Here is a 15,985-nt window from a genome sequence, read left to right on the forward strand (position 1 = left end):
ATATGCAATCTATATATCACATACTACCTCCTCTGAAAAATCCTTATTTCACACCAGTGTGTGTTATAACGATTGAAAAAAAGCACACAGTTCCATTCGAGTTAATTTATTTATTTTCATAAAGTTTTCTTACAATTCTTCATTTCAAATGTTCTTGTAACATATATACACAAAATAAAGCACGCACGCGCATGTATCGTCAACTCAAGACTGTGAAATAAGTATCACTCGCAGTTGACAAGTTTTTAAAAGCACTTTTCAAAAATCGTCTTTGCAAAACATCATTCGGTAAGTACAAGTTGTCTCTACATAAGTACATAAAGCTAGCAAAAACTTGCTAAAAAAAAAAAAAAAAAAATAAAGAAAGAAATGGTCGAAAGAAACTAAATACTGGACTTTGATGTCTTGGTGAAAATAAAAAAATATCTTTGACCTATACAGGGGCTCGATTTTACGTGTAAAAATAAAATCTCTGCGTTTCTTTTGAGCTATCGATTATCGTTTGCACAGCACGTATACTGAATATTTTTACTCTTTCTTTCGTTATCATAGAATATCGTTAAAAAAAAAAAAAAAAAAAAAAAAAAAAGGTAGCACGCTAGCTACGCTTAATTGAATTTGAATTTATCTTTTTTTTTCTCCTTCTCTGACCTCTTTTGTTATAAAGTACACGTATCTAGTATTCCGTTTCTCCAAGGACGCTGAACATGATTCTTTTGAAGCTGTTGCTCTGGTGGATCGTTTCGCCATCGCTGTCGGTAACGTTGATCTGTGCAAACCGGGGTGAAACAACGATTAGAAAAATTGTATCGAATACTCGAGTGTAAAAAAAAAAATAAGATGACACTTACAGCTGGACTTCTCGGCCGGTACGGGGCAGGCTGCGAACAATGAAACGTGGATGATGCGTGAGAGAACCGATCAACAGTTTCAGATGATGGATTTCCTGGTGAAGTCATACTTACCTTGGATGTGGTTTGCCTGGTTTTTTGCGGCGCGAAGACACCCTGGCGCGTTGGCTGACTGATGTGCTGGACCCCGTGGTCATCGTAGCCCTCCTCTATCAGAGCCTTGTAGGTCTCGCTCTGGCTCGGATCGAACTTGCCTGGCTTCTTACTGCGTACATTCCATCAGTCGCATAATAATATTATACTATCATTATTATTTCAATAATCAACCCCCTTTTTTTGTTTGTTTGAGGGCATACATCTACCGTGAATTTCGTGCTTAAACCTATACTTTGTCAATTCATTTGCGAAAAGACTGTAAAGATACGGAGTAATGAAAGGCCATGAATATGCAGTGCAGTCGATACATTTGACATTTTCATGTTTAAACGTATAAGTAACACAATGTATTGTAACTCCATAACCAACTGCGTGTACTGATAGCACAGGATATAGTATAATAAAAGTTTGAGGTAGTGCGAAGCAAAGAGATACTTATTAAAATTTAGTCAAGTCCAGAGGTGCATAAGTGCTGATGATCTGTATGTAGTTTCTTTCCAAAAAGAGCGATAATATTAATATCATTAATTACAAAGATAAGATAGTATTATTAGGTACAATAGATATTATGTACTGCAGTTAGTGCGAATTTCATATACTTGATGTGATGATTGTACATTCATATCGCATGCAAAGAGCTATTTTGACTTGATAAAGCGCGACGTGCAATTGTATTTTTTTTTTGTTTTTCAATTATTTAATGATTCATTTATGTTTCGATTTATGAGTCGCTCATGTATATGTCGTTCATGTTTCTTTTTTTTTTCTAGATGCATATCTTAATTACATGATTTTTCGTCGTTTTTTTTTTTTCTCGTATGAAATACTAAATGATTTCGATCGTTTGAAAGTTCGATGGGCGAAGGCATAATACACATGGTGAGAGACAAGATGTACGTAATGGGAGATTTTTAAGGCAGGTGGGAGGCGTTAATGGGACGAGTGATGGCGAAGAAAAGAGATGAAATCGAAATGATGGATGGATGGATGCTGTGATTATTTTTGTTTTCCGTTTTCAATTAGGCCGATTAAACTGCGGCCACACGTTCTTCGCAGCATTGGCCCTAGCCTGCTCTTTCATGCGCCTCGCTTGCTCTTCGATTTCCTGTTTCTGTTTCAGGAAGGAAAAATCTATGAAAATGCTGCAATCACAAACAAAGAGAGCTCAAATCAATCGATTTTTGGGACAAATTAAAGAGAAACAAACAAATACTTTTTTTCTTTTTTTTTTTCATTTTGTTTGCGTCCTCGTGTGTGTATTTTTACGTATACTTGTGATGACAATGAGCGTTCGACACGGCATTTTTCACATTCCGGGCTTCACTGCTGCATCTTCAGGTTTTTTTTTTTTTTTTTTTTGTTTTTTTTCATGAACTTTGTTTTTAATGTTACGTATTAAAACAAAAATAGAGTTAGAGTATTACAAAAAAATCGTGGATTAATTAGTAATGTTTAGACGCGCGTGATGCGAGCTTGTTTAAATTTGTTGTGTCGGTGACAAGGTGAAATTTCAAGGTTTACACGACGAAAGGCCTGAATTCCCGAACCACACGGTGTTTGTTTCGCGTGGTGATAATTTTTTTAGATTTCCTTTTTTTTTTTTTTTTTTTTTTTAGGATTGTATTTATAAGTTAAAAGCTGTGAGTAAAGCTAGTTGTTTTTTTTTTTTTTTTTTCTACTAGCACAACTTTTGCAACATGAGCTTTAGAGTGAAAGCATCGGCGGTGGTAAGTATGTAAAGCGTACGCCGCTACGATTGACACATGAGTAAACACCAAAGCAACAGTCACGTGAAAAATCCAAAAAAAAAAAAAACGAGTGACGTGAGAAAAACAGTTTTAGAGCGAGCTAGAAAAATGTATTGTTAGGTATATATTATTTTACTAGCGGTGATTGCGTAAGCGAAAGTCGTATATGCGCGTGTGCAAGCTTTTTTTTTTTAAGTTTAAAAGTACAGAATATCGATAAAGTAAAGAGAAGCTCTTTTTACTTACGGTATGGCCGAGGCCTGGCACTTTAAAGTGTCCGCTATATTTTGTTCTGAGTAGAGGCCGATCGGCGAATTGAATTGTTTGTGTACTACCTGCCGAAACAAACAATCACATTGACAAAGGTGTACATGTATATTTTATATGCATAAAAGCTTTTTTTTTTTTTTTTTTTTGACAATAATAATCGAAGCAAGTTATTTTCACAATGCTTTTTATTTGGCAAAACGGTCAAAATGCAAACAGTGAGTGTGATATTATAATGGAAAATCGATTACAATGCGATAAAGCGATGAGGCATCGGCGTCTTCCAACTGTACACAAAATCGGACCAACTTTTTTTTTTTTTTTTTTTTTTCTTTTCTTACCCCGCACACTCGTTCGAGTGTGCGGTATGTATTCACTTGCGATTAGCAGCTCAGCTTTAGACGACGCAGATACGTGTAAATCCCTGCGAAAGCGTTTATTAGGCAAACGGACGAGATAAAGTTGGATCTTTCATAAAATGCAAATTCATACAATAACGTAAGAGTTGACGATTATATTTTGAAAGATCCAACCATCTCGACGAGCAATTAAATTAATAGAGCAGAGCTTTCGGCGTGACGATAATTGGCGACCACCCACACACAAAAGCTCTATAACATAATGAATGGCCACACGGTTTTGATTTCCAAAGGCGGGTATGATTATGTATACGTGTAAACGTGAAATGCAAGAGTTTGAAAAGCAACGAAAACAAAGACAACAATGCAATAAAGCTCGTATCGTAAAAAAAAGAAATAAATTCCGGTGCGAACCTTGGGCAGATCGTTAGGGCTGAGAACTCGCTGCAGCACGGACTCCGCCACCTGTGTGTCACCATATAGTATGTAGTTCACGCAAAATGTTGGATAATTGTAAAATACATCGTATATATATAATCGATATAAAATAAAATCGGTACGAGCGTGTCTCCTGTCTTTTTTCTCTCTCTCTCTACGCGCGCGCTTGGCTTCACAAAGCGAGAGAAAGATCGAGACTCGAGGAGGTGGGAGAACTCGAGTCGTCGTTGTTGTCTATTTTGATCTCTTGGACGACCGGGACGATGTGAAATTTGAAGGTACGTACTTTCTGCTTCATCGCGACGTCGTGGCTGACGGGCTCGTGCTGGTGAGGCGGGGCCCGGACCATAGGGTTCGGGTGATGGCGCAGGTAGCACTCGCCCAGGGGCGCGTCTTTCTTCACCTTGGCTCCGGGCAGGACCAAAGGGGTCGTGCGGTACGGCTGAAATTAAAATTTTTCCTTTCTTTCTCTCTCTCTCTCTCTCTCTCTCTTAAACTTACATGTATATGCTTTTAGGCAATATAACAGGTACGAACGGCGTGGAATGACAGAAAAAAAATCGGTTCCTTTTTTAATACAATTCTAAATACACGTATAATACCTGTGCGAGCCTCTACGTAATGGGTGTAGGTATTTCATAACCAACTCCCAAGAGCCAAAGTTTCGGCTCCGCGGAGTTGTTAGCAAAACTGTTTTGCCCATCTGTCGGGGGAGGAGGCTCTTGAACGCGTGCCAAGTTAAAAAAAAAAAAAAAAAAAAGAAAAAATGAAGAAAAAAAAAGGTCCACATAGATGCGTTCCGTAACAAAGTTCGACAGCGAGGGGGAGTAGCTACGTGTTGCGCGCGTGCACGCAATTCATCAATTACAAAGCCGGCGCATCAGGGTTGTGTGCTCGCGAAGGGGACCATCGCGCCCCAATTAATTTTTCGGCCGTTTGTTGCTTGTACCTATATACACATGTACGAACGACAAAAATAAACATCGGCAGGGGGGGGGGGGTGGCGATCCATGAGAGTAATGGGTATGCATGTACGTGGAGGGGCTCTTTTATTCGTCACTCGTGCATGTGTCACTCCTGTCTTTTGCGCGAAACTCTTGGCATGTTCCCTGCGTAACAACAACTATTGCGTCTTTTGTAGCGTTATAGGCTTTGACCCAATACATAAATGACACTGTTTTTGCATAATTTGGTCAATTCCGCGGCTTCTGATCGGATACATGTATCATGGGGGTTGAGGGTGGTTTCTTGACCCTCGTTTTAAAAGCTTCGCCAAAGCTTTGCTGGTGCGCTTAAAAGAGAAACAATATTTATTTATTTTTTTTTTTTTTTTTTCTTTTACACAAGTATAGGCAATACGAGTTACTTAGCATTTACAAATACACGGTAAGCAGGGATAAACTCATAACAACCTCTCGGAAAGGAAAAGGACAAAAAATGGAAATAAGCGCTGTTTTATAAAAGGTTTTTTTTTTTTTCTTACAATGTATTTTATTACTTGGTAAAACTATTATACGTCCCCGATTATATTTTCCAAAAAAAAAAATAAAAAATAAAATTACCCACGAATGAAAAAGAAAAAAAGAAAAAAAATTCGCACCTACGTTACCAAGCAGTAGGAATTTGTGTTTTTATTACTCCCATAAAAATAAAAAATAAAAGTCTAGAGATTTATGAAACTACCACAGTCCACCTTACCTATACGTATAAATAAATATATGTATATGTATACCCTCGTATCGTGCATACTACGTTGCTCGTGGCGTGTTTACGCCGTTAATTTCATTCAGCTAAAACGAGACTTCTTTGAATTTGACTTTCTCCCCAAAAGTATAAGTATACACACAACAAGACAATAATTTCTCGGCTCGTTTTATTTTCGAGCACATACTCGAAACTTTTGTTCTTTTGCGCCGAATCACGAAAATGAAACAAAATTAAACAATAAATAGCGCTTACATCGCTACCGTTTATCATAAATTTGTCTGCACATTATTACATTCATCCGAAACGTACTTACCTATTGTACTTTTGCAAAAAAAAAAAAAAAAAAAACAACCCTTCCTCCTCTCCCACGGTGTGACAATGACGAGCGTAAAATATGTTATATACTTGCACCCACACTCGCGCGCGCGAGAGATGAAAGACCTCGCGAGACGAAGGGCAGGGCTAAACATCCGCGCAACCAGGAGGAAAATATACCTCCGCGCTCATTCTCCCCTTTCGATGATGTATACAATTGCGGGTCAAAGGGGGAGTAGGTACGTATATATATTATGTGCCCGCACATTTCACATTGCATAAATGGGTCAGGAACGTAAAAGTTGCGCGATGACATAGTATGAGCATAATACGTGTGTGTGCGTGCATGTACTCTCGGTGTATATTATCGTAGGTATACACCATACTATATCATACCATGTACCCTCCATATTATACAGGTATATTGCAATAGCGGCCGTGCCCGTGTGTGCGATACCAAAAGACGCGGACCGCGAATCCACGCGCTCGAAATAGATCAAGGCCCCCCTGTGTGTATACCAACTCTCCGGCGCAAAACCCGCCCGTGTGTAAAAATAAGCGCCTTGTGTTGCTATGATGCCGCCTCTAATGTCGTAAGTAAAAATACATACATGTATATACACGCGCATCGGGGAAAATAGAAAATAGGCAGGTATATACATACGCATGCAAAGCTCAGCTGGACAGCCGTTAGCTTTCTCTCTGTGTTGTATTATACGCTCCTTCCCTTACTTATTTGCGGCTCCTCGAGTATGAACTTCTGTCAAGGTCGCACGCGCACTCGATTAGGGGGGTGCCGTTATTATATTACGTAGAAACAGTTTTACAGTTGATCGCAACATTTATTTAAAATTTATACTCATAATCGGTACACATAAAAATCCAATACATTTTTTAGGGGTATAGAGTTATAAGCTAGTGTGGGATGATCTTTGCTAAATAACCCAGATTTCGCCTGCAAACGAAAATAGCCGGTCTCGTGTGGGGTATATATTTTAACGGCGCTTGCGAGATATAGGCGGGGACGAAGTTTAACGTGCAACAGCTGGTGTGCACTATATACGGTGTCCAAGGTGCAGCGCTCGTTATCGTTGAGATCGCACCCCCTCCCCCTTTTTTTATGTTATCGCTGTCGTTGCCGATTTATGTATTTTTAAACTTTCCATCAGCCCATTAACGGAGGGATATATACTTGACCAACGGTCACTCCTCTGTTTTTTTTAAGAAGCGATTGTACGGGCGTATAGCAATTTAAGTTTAGCAAGGAGCCGACGCTCGCGGGCTTTCGAGAGCCATGCCAATTTATACCGGGCCGAATGACGTTTGCGGGAAAGACACGAAGATAGGTGCTCTCCGCGTGTGCGTGTATGATTTCTCGACTTGGACGATCGACGACCGTGTACGTGTGTATGTACGTGTTATGTACCTGTGTGTATATATGACGCGATAAATCGACGCCACCGCGTTCAAAGATCGTTATATTTGTTATTCGGGGGTAACGGCATAATTTAGCTAATGGTTGCGTAGGCGCGCTCGGTGCACTCGTATCAAGTTCGTTCATTCATTCTGAAAGTTGAATGGTGTACGCGTAGCTTCTTTTTTTTTTTTTTTTCGATCGGTATACCGTGTGTGATATGTGTACAAGCTCGATCGGTTTCAAGACTAGCCAATGCAGTAGGGTTGTGTGCGTGTGCGTTAACGGTCTCGTACCCAGTAAACTGCCGACTCCTTCTCGTCTTTGTGGAGCTCGAAGGGCCGGGTGTAGGTGGGCATGAACTGGTAGCCGTTTATGGGCATTTTCTCTTCTTCTTCCGTATGTTAGTAATATGATATTCTGGAACACCTGCTCGTGATCACTTTGCACACCAGAGGGGAGGGGAAAAAAAAAAAAACAAAAACAAAAAAACTTGATAAAAAAAGGAAAACTTTTAGAGTGTCGATATTGTGACCGCTAGTGCGACAAGTGCGTTGTCCGTTAAGCTACTGGTCCGAGCGATGCGCGGTCGGCCACTAACACTCCCGTGGCTCGATTTTTGACACTATATGTATACCTATAGGCACGCGGATCGGATTCTCCAAGAGTCGGAAAAGCTCGCGGCTGCGCGCCCCCACCGGACGAAAGAATATTAGCCATCCCCGATCTTTTGACTCGCACGCCCACACGCACCTGCCACCATGTATAATAAACCCCCCCGTGTTATGAGGTATGTGGGTATAGGCGATCGGATTCTTTCTCTCTTGAGCTTTCTCGTTTTTATTTTGGGGCTGTCGTCGCTCCTGCCGGTCTCTACACACGGGTACACGTGTAAGGCCGATTTTTCGTTCGTTAACTCGATTCGGTGCCTGGAAGCATATACAAAAACTACCACTGCTACTGACAATTACTTGGCACAAAGCTTCCTCAAACTCTATCGCTTTTTTTTCATAAATTCTAATTTTAATTCCTCTCTTTTTTCTACTTACTTATTTATTATTTGCAAAAGTTTTAGTTATGATAGATTTAACTACACAAGTTATAGATTACAGTTGAAAATTTTTAAGCAAATGAGTCGTTGGAACGAAAATTTTGCCAAAAATGAATTATCGATACTAAGGACTTACGTACTATTCGAAATAAATGATAAATTTGTACAGTCAAACTAAACTTACAAAGATTCCCGTGAGTAACATTGGAAACGGCTCAATTGGTTTTTTAGTCTGTAAAGCTTTATCGATACTTCGTTAATTGCAATTATTAAAAAATAATTGTATATTCGAAAACTATGTTTTTAAAAATCGTAAAATAAATATAATTTTAAAAACAGAAAAATAATCGAAAGACAGATACACAAGAATAAGCTTGTACAAAAATTAATCGTGGATTCCTCGAGATCTAACTAATAAACCCACGGGTGATGGACATCTTTTGGGAGAGCCAAGTATTTCCACACCTATAAATCGCAACGTACGTATTTTCCTCAGCAAGAAAGTAAATCATCCATGTCCCTTAATCATATTTTTTTTTTTTAATTTTGTAAAACTCAAATTGTTGACAAACTATCGAGCTTATTTTCTCGCCGTGTAATCACAAATTGTTCCAACAAATAAGCAGGAACACGCGTACATTTCACATTTCACATGATTTTATTTTAATGACGTACAAAAGCTCGGGCGTATGAATTTATGGGTTGCTAAATCTCGTTCATTATGTCACCGCGCGATGCAGAGTGCGTTATAAAATACACGGAATGGAACACACCCCCGCGCGGCCATTAACCGAAAAACAAAGTTCGTTAAAAATCACGTAAACACAAGCAACGCGTACGCAAATAAAAATTTTCATTTAAAACGAAACGATGAAAAAAAAAAAAAAAAAATGTGTCCACGATACACGCAACAATCAATAGAGTCCACACTTTTTACACAACATATGCACGTAGCAACAGATATCTATATATGTACCAAATTCATTTACGCGATGTAGGAAAAAAAAAATGAGCACAGAAGTCTATATATTATACTGGACCGATCGCGACCCATGAAAAAAATACAAAAACCTATATTTTTAGCCCTTATTTTGACAGCTGCACCATAAACGTGCATCACGCGTATAACTTTGAAAATTTCACAACTCACATACGTATACACCGATCCGAAGAATAAACAAAGCAAAAAAAAAAAAAATTGAGTATAGGTACATCAATGTATTATCTACGGCACAAAACCAATTACATCCAATTATAGTATCGTGTGAGAGCGGATGGAGAAATTCGTCCGGCTACATAATACACGATGTAGGTGTGTATACATGTATATACACACACGAGCGAAACAGCCGATATTTATAGAGTCCGGCGAGTTAGCGGCAACGCAGATAGACAAGTATTTGTTCCTAACAGCTTCGAGACTTTTCTCTATTCTCTTTCATCGGGCACTCGCGCGTGGACTGTGTATAACAATTTCCAGCATAGTTTGACGAGCCAACGAAAATACTATACGCGTTATTCTTCGATAGTCGCAGTTGCTCGAAACTTTTCATTTTTCGCGTAAATCTCGCGAGATTCGGGTAAAAACGCGATGTGCTTGCAAGCTCGGCAAGTCGGTGGTATAGGTATAATATGTATAGGTACAAGCAAACAACGTCATTTGTTGCTATATATTTTTTGCAGCTCGTTTTCGCTGCCAAGCACAAATTTGCCAAACAAATGACTTTTCCCGGTTCTCCTTTTGTCCCTGTTTCGCTCGTGTGTTGGGCATTTATTGCACATTATTTTTAGATGGCAAAACCCAGTGGTATACCTATACACGTTGTACAACACAAGTAAGGCGCATGTAAACGAGACTCTCGCTTTTTTGATCAAAAAGATTTTTCGCGAAGCATATACTTTGATGGGTATATATAGGTACATGTTAAATTGAAGCACGATTCGCGTTTCGCTTATACTTTTCCCCTGCGCGTGCGAGTGACAAACAAATCGTACACGAGCGCTTTTTTCACTATAAAATACATAGGTGGGATGAAAAGCGTATTTGTCCCCCCCGACGACTGCTAACCTGGGAGAGCATGTACTTTTCCTCGCGAGCCTCATCGTAGCTGCTGTTGTAGCGGTGCTGGTGCAGGTTGAAGGAGGTTCTCGTGCCGTCGGGGCTCCCCATGGAGTACGGGGGGATGGGGCTCTTGGGCAGCATCGGCACCTGCGTCGCGCACAACTTTGGCCTGCGCTCGTGTGGTCGTCGTCGTTGTTGGTCACCAAGGGTCGCGCCGTGTCCACAAGGAGTAAACAGTGCACGTTAATTTCGAGTGATACTTGAATACTTTTTTTTTTTTTTTTTTTTTTCTTTTTTTTTTTAACGCTTAATGTAAAACTGTATACGCTCATGTCCGGTGAGAGGGGCAGTCGAGTTTATTGGACACTGAGACTGTTGGGCAAATAAATAAAACGGCGAGCAACGTGCGTTGCGAAACGCGTGGTGAGATTTTCTTCAATGAGCGCGAGAGCAAATGCGCGTATACGTATATATTACGATTCATTTTCCGAATTTCGGGCAGGCGCCAATTGGCAGCGATTTGGTCGCTAAAATGAAAAAAAAAAAAAAAAAAACAATTATAATAATAAGAATAAACGAGCTCGTGGTAGTAATAATTTACAAGTGCGTCAAAGCGAATAGAAAAATCATCCTCGAGTCCCGTGAAGATTGTCCCCGGTGGAGACGTCTTTTTCGTTTTTATAATTGTGCTTTTTTTTTTTCGAGAAAACGAGATACGAGAAAAATTGCCGGACAGGATTCTTTCGTTCGAATGATAAAAATTTCGGATCAATGTTGCATTTCCTACTATTAGTATTACATTTGATTCATTTCTCGCGTTATATTCTTCAAAGCTAATCTTAAAGAAGATCGACACTATTTTTGTTCGTTATCGATTTTGGTATTTTTTGGTAACTTGTAAGAAAAGTCGTGTGATGGGAGGAAAAAAAAAAAATGAAATCACGACTTTGTAAAACGATTGAAAAAATGCCAGGTGATTGACAATGAAGTTACTCAAATCTACCGACAGCCAATAGGAATTATCTAATTATTTGAAAACAAAACATGATTGTTTTTTCCCGTGCAACCATCTCGAAACAAATTAAAAATAATGCACGTGGTACTAAATGACGATTGCTAGTTTATAATACTGTACAAACCAGCAAGTCTTCGCTATACGTGATGATTGCTTTTGCATGCACGAAAAATAAACACTTGCAGAAATTTTAATTAACGATGAAGAGTAATGTTTTTATTAGTAAGAGCATGTATTATAAGCATCTGTACACATATGATTATGATTAATTACACACAATGAAAACAGCAGCTGAAAGAAATGCCCGAGCGCAAATTTGTTCTTGCACTGAGCGCTGGTACAAGTAAAAAAAAAAAAAAATATCGGAGCTCAACTTCATTACAGCTCATACAAATACGTATGTATACACTTATACTCGCGTACCTGTAATTGATCGCTCGATCAAAAAGCCACGTGTGCCTCTGCCAACACAACTCTTTGCATGTACACACGATCGTATAAAGTACTTATTTAACTCGAAATTTATCGCTTGGAACGTCTGCGGGGCATTTCCTTGTACTGCCCGTGGGTTAGTATTTGGATGATTGACAAATTTATATGTACTGTTACTGACAGAGATTTTACGAAAAACAAAAAGCACGGGCATCTACGGACTCGCTGCTTTGCTACGCGAGTCGTGGTGTACCATCACCCCTTACGAAAAAAGATGCCATTTGTAGATTCTTACATAAAAAAAAAAAAAAAAAATGCAATTCAATTGTCTCGACAAAGAAAAAGATACGATCCAACTTTCCCTTCTAAGCCAATAAAACGCCGTATTATCAATTTTTCTGGTTGTATATAGTTCAGTAAAAAGCCAACATAGAAAAGCTAAAAAAGCGTTCAGGGACATTTTTATCCTCCAAGTGTGCTATACAGATGTAAAAATGTTATCTTACAAAAGATGCAGTTTTAAGAAAATCAACTTAAACCTATCGTTCCCCGGTGCCATGATTTAATATCACCGGGAACGCTGAGTCGTACTTTTACCACAAAAGTATATTTTTTCGTACAGGATGACGTTACACCGCGAAATCGTGTTAAAATGTGGGCCACGTATGCATAATTATGGTTAATGAATATTAGTATGTGGCCTCAGAGCAGCTGTAGGATGAGTTGCTCGGAGAGCCTGGCGCACAGGAGCTTGAAAATTTGCCGAAACTGGCGCCCAACGGGACCAGTGTCGCCGTCATTGTGCCGATTTTTAACGATCGGCGCGTCCTTAGGTGCCGTTATTGGCGTTTGCATCGGCTCGTTTACAAACTTTGTGCTGCGAATCGACTTGAGTGTTATGACATGATCGACGCTCGCAGCCGCGCCGATGTCGTTATTAGCGCTGCCGTTGCAGGTGATGACGCTAGTTTTGACGACTGAAGCGGATGACGTATTGTCGCTGCGGTGATGTTGATGATGATGATGATGATGATGGTGGTATTCCGATCCGAATGTACGATCGTTATCGGCGTTACTATTGTTACTCTTACTAATAATATTGTAGGGCAAATCGGACCTTTCGACGGCTAACACTACGGACTCGGAATTTTGCAGGAGTGTTTGGGCGTCTACGTGCCTTAGGTCGCGCACGTCGTACTCGTCGATCTTCTTTATCACGTCGCCCTTGTGGAGATCCTCGTTCTCCGACTGCAACACAACAACATAATACCAACGCACATCATAGTATTATATACTTACGATACATATTATGTATTATACTTTATTTACTACATATACACAATTAATCATTAATCAAGGCACTGCTGCTATACGTGTGTAATTTTTATGTATAATATCTACGAAACTTATCATTGGTCGACTGATGCAATGCGATAAGTTATAGCAAAAGGAAAAATAATTATCAAGTTCGACAAATTTTTCCTGTTTTGTTATCTATGCGATATTATATACCTATTAGGTCCGCTTATAGACGCGATAATCATGATTATCAAACATTCGGAGGTTCACAGTACAAGTTGTGATGGTAAAATTTATTTTTTAAATATTCACCTTAATGATTCTCCTTTTAATTTGCTTTTATATTATGTAAGTAGATGTATGATGGTACAAATGAAAAATTCGTGTCTCTTTTTTGTGGGGTAACGAATCCAACGCGGTCTAGTTTCCGCTATTTTTCACACGTAAGCACTTCAATAAGGAGAAGTATAACAGTGTCGTATAGGCTTGATTTGAAAAATGTGATGAATTATACATGTAAATCTGTACCAACGATGATGTACGTAAAACATTGGCGGAAAATGGTTGTTGTATAGGTATATTAGGGGATGATTCCGATTGTGGCACTGGATGTGGCACTGAGCTATACATATACAGATATATTTGGCTATTGGATAGTAAAAGACAGAAGTATCAGGCACCACAGAAATCGGTATGATGCCAGGTATAGGTATCCGAGAAGGACATGCGACGTAAATAGGAGACTCACGTACACGAGTGACCACCAAGGGTGTGCCGAGATCGACACCACCTGCGATACTAATACCCCAGGGCACGGCTCTGCAGGGCCTCCTCAGCTTAACGATCAGCGAGTGGCGTTTATTCGTCATCCCTCCGTATGGCTATATTACGTACCTTCGGTACTTTATGGTGTTATATGTGTATATATCTCACACACGCGAAACTCAATGGCACGAAAAATTAACGGCACTACACTGAGTACACGATCCCTCGTAGAATATAATTATATTACACCCCTATACGAAACTCCTGTCACAATGAATGCCTATATGGAACAAATAAGTACTCGGTGCGTAAAGAGCATAAATTAATAATACTTGAAAAAACGCGTGCGGACGCGCGCACCGCACGATAGAGCCTACAATATTGTTGATGCGCTGCACTGGCGGTCAGAGGGGCCACTAAGCGCGCACTGCCCGATCGACCTGACAAGCACAAGTATATACAGGGCCGATACGAGTTTGACAGGCCTGCTCGTGTAGGTATATGTATATATGGACGACGTAGTATATTTTGCGCGCTCTCGAGTAGTTGCGGCCAACTTTGCTGTATACTTACTGCAGGCTGACACAGGTACTACCTATACCTGCGGTCAGTCCAACTAGACGTCTCTATCTCTCTTATATACCGATTTTAGGAGCTTTGAGAGCTTTCACGGCTCGCTTTTTCTCTCTCTTTCCGTCCCTGCAAGATCTGGCCTCATTCTCGCTATTGGCGTACACATCCACGAAACGCATTGTCTCGTCTTTTGTTCGTTCGTTTCTCTCCTTCGTCCGTCGGCATCATCGATCTCTAACACCGCTTTGATCAAACAAACCATAGCTTTCACCGATCCCACTTTCAATATACTTTTTGATATTTTTCTCTTTTTTTTTTTTTTTTTTTTTTTTTTTTTTTAATACGTGGGATCCAAACATCAATCGTAGAACCGATCAAGATGCAAAATGAAGAAAACGAAAAAAAAGAAATAGATAGAGGGGCCAAAAGTAACATCAATACGAGCACGTAATATATACCCATGCGCGCCGAGCAAGGCGGATCGGGGGAGCTAAATTAAGAAAATAGGTGCGAGGATCGGCCGATACTTATTGCTCATATCGGAGCGTCGCATTTGACGTAACGGGGCATGGGGCAACAACGCCGGCGAAGGTTCAGGCGCCGATCAAAGACAGAGAGGGAGAAATCGGCAGCGTCAAGGTATGCAGAAGCAAGCGTTGACAGGAGGGAAAAAAAAAAAACCGGCCGTATATGAGCTCAGGGTTGATTTGGTTGCGTGCAATGGCGGTATAGGTGTACACCTGATGGGTCAGCAGCATCGTGGAATAAAACACAATTGCGTATATATACCGATCTCGCTGGTTGATTCGAAGAGGGAGAGCTAGGAAGTCGACGACTTACGTAGGTCTCGTAGTAGTTGGCGATGTGGAACCTCAGTTTCATTTTTGCGTCTTGCTGTTGTTGCTGCTGATAGGGGTGGTAGTGGTGGTGCTGTTGCGGCCGGCCGATCGCTGTTGTTCCGTTGTGATACATGGAGAAAGCTGAGGCTACGCGCGTACACGTATCGGAGGTGCAAGGGCTGGGAAATATATATGTGTGCAGGACTTGGCTGCGGGTTGGGCCGAGAGAAGAAGAACAAAACCAAAGAATCGATCCGATCGATCCGACGGCTTTTCCTCGTCTCTCGATCGAATTAGGCCCACTGGCCCGGCGCACCTATACCCATCGAATCTCTGGGAATCCAGAGCCTGCCCTACTCCATCTCTATCTCTCCGTACGTTTGTGTGCGTATATATGTGTCTTTACGAGGTGAGGAAGGGGGAACAAAAAGGGTGGTGCCACTGATTGACGAAGAAAGTCGAGCGCAAGAGAAAAAAAGATGCCGATTTTCCCCTCTTGCCATCCTCTTGTTGTGGCGTGCCTCTGTGACTTCGTCAGCTATTGAATCACACCCGATCCGAGTATTGTTGTTTTTCTCTTTTGCCTTCTCCCCGGTGTCTTGCACGGCATGGGCTTCCGCGTGGAAAAATTGGACGTCTTGGCGTCATCCTGACGCACGTTGCTGATTTTTTTTTTTTTTTTTTTTTTTTTTTT

At 40.4% G+C, this 15,985-nt stretch overlaps 1 protein-coding gene across 7 annotated transcripts; it reads right to left on the minus strand.

Annotated features, from left to right (window-relative positions):
• Positions 1–95: 95 nt before the first annotated feature.
• Positions 96–15,462, minus strand: Zasp66 (PDZ_signaling and DUF4749 domain-containing protein Zasp66). Of its 7 annotated transcripts, none has more exons than XM_089591788.1 (9): positions 15,293–15,462; positions 12,993–13,063; positions 10,375–10,537; positions 4,106–4,261; positions 3,796–3,846; positions 3,002–3,090; positions 966–1,116; positions 852–881; positions 96–769 (listed from the first exon to the last, which is right to left on the minus strand). In XM_089591788.1, the coding sequence occupies exons 1-9, from the start codon at positions 15,422–15,424 to the stop codon at positions 677–679; spliced, it is 936 nt and encodes a 311-aa protein (XP_089447914.1). In that variant the 5' UTR covers positions 15,425–15,462; the 3' UTR covers positions 96–676. The 7 variants fall into 7 exon arrangements, with proteins under 7 accessions (XP_089447914.1, XP_089447911.1, XP_089447912.1 ...); XM_089591785.1 differs by having other exon boundaries at positions 12,933–13,063; XM_089591786.1 differs by lacking the exon at positions 15,293–15,462 and adding an exon at positions 13,867–14,296 and having other exon boundaries at positions 12,933–13,063.
• Between the last annotated feature and the right edge of the window lie 523 nt (positions 15,463–15,985).

The sequence above is a fragment of the Copidosoma floridanum genome, unplaced genomic scaffold (assembly GCF_036245765.1).
Source record: "Copidosoma floridanum isolate Cflo_tuat_1 unplaced genomic scaffold, Cflo_Japanese_pri ptg000013l, whole genome shotgun sequence".
NCBI lineage: Eukaryota > Metazoa > Arthropoda > Insecta > Hymenoptera > Encyrtidae > Copidosoma > Copidosoma floridanum.

Coding starts and splice junctions, on each gene's coding strand:
- Zasp66 (XM_089591785.1), bottom strand. CDS start 15,424: ATGTATCACAACGGAACAACAGCGATCGGCCGGCCGCAACAGCACCAC. Junction 3,091..3,795: donor GCCCTAACGATCTGCCCAAG/GTTCGCACCGGA, acceptor TTGTTTCGGCAG/GTAGTACACAAACAATTCAA. Junction 770..851: donor ACCGGCCGAGAAGTCCAGCT/GTAAGTGTCATC, acceptor CGGTTTGCACAG/ATCAACGTTACCGACAGCGA.